The 4,504-nt window shown below is 66.9% G+C and overlaps 1 protein-coding gene across 1 annotated transcript in view; it reads left to right on the plus strand.

Annotated features, from left to right (window-relative positions):
- The first annotated feature begins 758 nt into the window (after positions 1 to 758).
- Positions 759 to 4,504, plus strand: part of mrgbp (MRG/MORF4L binding protein) — a 13,762-nt gene continuing 10,016 nt past the window's right edge. The window contains exon 1 of the mRNA XM_078236926.1: positions 759 to 1,098. Within this exon, the coding sequence (XP_078093052.1) occupies positions 984 to 1,098 (115 nt within the window). The 5' untranslated portion in view covers positions 759 to 983. The remainder of the gene's footprint in view (positions 1,099 to 4,504) is intronic.

Genomic DNA, 4,504 nt, shown 5'->3' on the forward strand with positions numbered 1-4,504 from the left:
GTTCAGGATCCAGTGGCAGAGGGAGGTGCCGACGCCCAGGTTAAGGAATTGATTCGTGCCATGATTAACCTTTGGAAGCACTTCATAATGATGGATGTCAGAGCCACCGGATGATAGTTTCGTGGTTTTGTGGCCAATGGTTTCATGGTTATCGGTAGATTCTTAATTCCAGAGATTTTTTATTGAATTCAAATTTCACCATCTGCTGTGGTGGGATTCGAACCCGGGTCCCCAGAACATTTCAGAAACGGAAAATCTCAGCAGGTCTGTCAGCGTCTGTGGAGAGGGAACAGAGCCAACGTTTCGAGTCTGGATGACCCTTTATCAGAGCTGACCAATCTCAGTGAAGCATCCCTATCCCTACCCTCCAATCCTCTCGCTGTGAAGGCCACCATTCGCTCCCTTTACTGCCTGCTGTACCTGCACGCTCATGTCCAGCGAATGGTCTCGCTGAGTCTCACCTCTCTCAATTTACACCCAAACAAGCTAGAATCTGAATTTATTTCCATTGAGACATTGGGGGCGGGGCAGCTCTGACCTTGGGTCAGTGTCCTTCAGTAACCTTTAACCTCCAGTGATCTCTCAGCGACCGCTGTCTCCCCCTGGTGGTTACATTGGGAGGTGTCCGTCGCGCGGGGACCGCTGGGATTCCTGGCAGAGCGGGGCGGGGGCGCGGGGGCGGTTGTTGCTGGGATTCCTGGCGGAGGGAGGCGCGGGGGTTGCCGGGATTCCTGGCAGAGGGAGGCGCGGGGGTTGCCGGGATTCCTGGCAGAGGGAGGCGCGGGGGCCGCTGGGATTCCTGGCGGAGGGAGGCGCGGGGGCCGCTGGGATTCCTGGCGGAGGGAGGCGCGGGGGTTGCCGGGATTCCTGGCAGAGGGAGGCGCGGGGGTTGCTGGGATTCCTGGCAGCGCCGATTTCCGTTGAGTTTTAGGCCTCAGGCCTCGGGTCTCGAGTGTCTCCGGCCCGGGCGGGACGCCGCAGTTATGGCCGAAGTCCAGGCGCCGCCCGCAGAGAAGGAGCGAGAGGAGGAGACGGTGTCGTGGAGCCCGGAGGTGGAGGTTTGCCTTTTCCACGCCATGTTGGGACACAAACCAGTCGGTGAGAGACAGAGACCCCCCCCCCCAACCACCCCCCCCCCCAACCCCAAACACCCCCCCCAACCCCCCACCCCAAACACCCCCCCCCCCAACCCCAAACACCCCCCCCCCCAACCCCAAACACCCCCCCCCCCAACCCCAAACACCCCCCCCAACCCCAAACACCCCCCCCCCCCAACCCCAAACACCCCCCCCACCCCCAACACACCCCCCCCAACCCCAACACCCCCCCCCAACCCCAAACACCCCCCCCAACCCCACCCCCCCCCCAACCCCAAACACCCCCCCCAACCCCAACACCCCCCCCAACCCCAAACACCCCCCCCCCAACCCCAAACACCCCCCCCCCAACCCCAAACACCCCCCCCAACCCCAAACACCCCCCCCCAACCCCAACACCCCCCCCCAACCCCAAACACCCCCCCCAACCCCAAACACCCCCCCCCAACCCCAAACACCCCCCCCCAACCCCAAACACCCCCCCCCAACCCCAAACACCCCCCCCAACCCCAAACACCCCCCCAACCCAACCCCCCCCAACCCCAAACACCCCCCCCCAACCCCAAACACCCCCCCCCCACCCCAAACACCCCCCCCCCAACCCCAAACCCCCCCCCCAACCCCAAACACCCCCCCCCAACCCCAAACACCCCCCCCCAACCCCCAACCCCCCCCCAACCCCAAACACCCCCCCCCAACCCCAAACACCCCCCCCCAACCCCAAACACCCCCCCCCCCAACCCCAAACACCCCCCCCCCAACCCCAAACACCCCCCCCCCAACCCCAAACACCCCCCCCCAACCCCAACACCCCCCCCCCACCCCAACCACCCCCCCCCCAACCCCAAACACCCCCCCCAACCCCAAACACCCCCCCCAACCCCAAACACCCCCCCCAACCCCAAACACCCCCCCCAACCCCAAACACCCCCCCCCCCCCCAAACACCCCCCCCCAACCCCAAACACCCCCCCCAACCCCAAACACCCCCCCCCAACCCCAAACACCCCCCCAACCCCAAACACCCCCCCCAACCCCAAACACCCCCCCCAACCCCAAACACCCCCCCCCCAACCCCAAACACCCCCCCCAACCCCAACCCCCCCCCCAACCCCAAACACCCCCCCCAACCCCAAACACCCCCCCCCAACCCCAAACACCCCCCCCCCCCAACCCCAAACACCCCCCCCCAACCCCAAACACCCCCCCCAACCCCAAACACCCCCCCCCAAACCCCAAACACCCCCCCCCCACCCCAAACCCCCCCCCCCAACCCCAAACACCCCCCCCAACCCCAACACCCCCCCCCAACCCCAAACACCCCCCCCCAACCCCAAACACCCCCCCCAACCCCAAACACCCCCCCCCCAACCCCAAACACCCCCCCCAACCCCAAACACCCCCCCCCCCAACCCCAAACACCCCCCCCCCCCCAACCCCAAACACCCCCCCCCCCAACCCCAAACACCCCCCCCCCCCAACCCCAAACACCCCCCCCAACCCCAAACACCCCCCCCAACCCAAACACCCCCCCCCCCCAACCCCAAACACCCCCCCCAACCCCAAACACCCCCCCCAACCCCAAACACCCCCCCAACCCCAAACACCCCCCCCAACCCCAAACACCCCCCCCAACCCCAAACACCCCCCCCCCAACCCCAAACACCCCCCCCCAACCCCAAACACCCCCCCCAACCCCAAACACCCCCCCAACCCCAAACACCCCCCCCAACCCCAAACACCCCCCCCCCCAACCCCAACACCCCCCCCCCAACCCCAAACACCCCCCCCCCAACCCCAAACACCCCCCCCCAACCCCAAACACCCCCCCCCCAACCCCAAACACCCCCCCCCAACCCCAAACACCCCCCCCCCAACCCCAAACACCCCCCCCCAACCCCAAACACCCCCCCCCCAACCCCAAACACCCCCCCCCCAACCCCAAACGCCCCCCCCCAACCCCAAACACCCCCCCAACCCCAAACACCCCCCCCAACCCCAAACACCCCCCCCCAACCCCAACCACCCCCCCCAACCCCAAACACCCCCCCCCAACCCCAAACACCCCCCCAACCCCAAACACCCCCCCCAACCCCAAACACCCCCCCCCAACCCAAACACCCCCCCAACCCCAAACACCCCCCCCCCAACCCCAAACACCCCCCCCCAACCCCAAACACCCCCCCCAACCCCAAACACCCCCCCCCAACCCCAAACACCCCCCCCCAACCCCAAACACCCCCCCCCAACCCCAAACACCCCCCCCCAACCCCAACCACCCCCCCCAACCCCAAACACCCCCCCCCAACCCCAAACACCCCCCCCCCAACCCCAAACACCCCCCCCCCAACCCCAAACACCCCCCCCCCAACCCCAAACACCCCCCCCCAACCCCAAACACCCCCCCCAACCCCAAACACCCCCCCCCAACCCCAAACACCCCCCCCCAACCCCAAACACCCCCCCCCAACCCCAAACACCCCCCCCAACCCCAAACCCCCCCCCAACCCCAAACACCCCCCCCCAACCCCAAACACCCCCCCCCCACCCCAAACACCCCCCCCACCCCAAGCACCCCCCCCCCCAACCCCAAACACCCCCCCCCCAACCCCAAACACCCCCCCAACCCCAAACACCCCCCCCCACCCCAAACACCCCCCCCCAACCCCAAACACCCCCCCCCCAACCCCAAACACCCCCCCCCAACCCCAAACACCCCCCCCCAACCCCAAACACCCCCCCGCCCCGGGACACCGCCCAGCACAGAGACCCCTCCTCGCACCCAAATACCCCCCCCCCCCCCGGCCCCCCCAGCACCCCCCCCCCCCCCCCCCCCTCCCCGGGACACTGCCCAGCCCAGAGACCCCCCCCCCCCCCTCACACCTCAAACACCCCCCTCCCCCCCCCGGGACACCCCCACCCAACCCCCCCCCCTCCCCGCACCCAATACGCCCCTCCCCAGAGACCCCCCAACCGAGCCCTCCCCCCCTCCCCCCCCCCCCCCCCCCCCCGATTCCCCACTCCCACCCCTGTGACTCGCACTCACCGCTGCTGCCCCCGGCTCCAGCTCACCCTGAGCCCGCGGCCGCTCTGCCCATCCCCCGCGCTACTGGACAGGCAGCAAAGAGCCGCTGGGAGAGTGGAGCTGTGAGGAGGACACAGGGCCTGGCAGGGATCTGATTTGATTTATTATTGTCACATGTATTAACATACAGTGAAAAGTATTGTTTCTTGTGCGCTATACAGACAAAGCATACCGTTCATAGAGAAGGAAACAAGAGGGTGCAGAATGTAGTGTTACAGTCATAGCTACGGTGTAGAGAAAGATCAACTTAATGCGAGGTAGGTCCATTCAAAAGCAGCAGGGAAGAAGCTGTTCTTGAGTTAGTTAGTACGTGACCTCAGACT

The sequence above is a fragment of the Mustelus asterias genome, chromosome 20 (assembly GCF_964213995.1).
Source record: "Mustelus asterias chromosome 20, sMusAst1.hap1.1, whole genome shotgun sequence".
Taxonomy (NCBI): domain Eukaryota; kingdom Metazoa; phylum Chordata; class Chondrichthyes; order Carcharhiniformes; family Triakidae; genus Mustelus; species Mustelus asterias.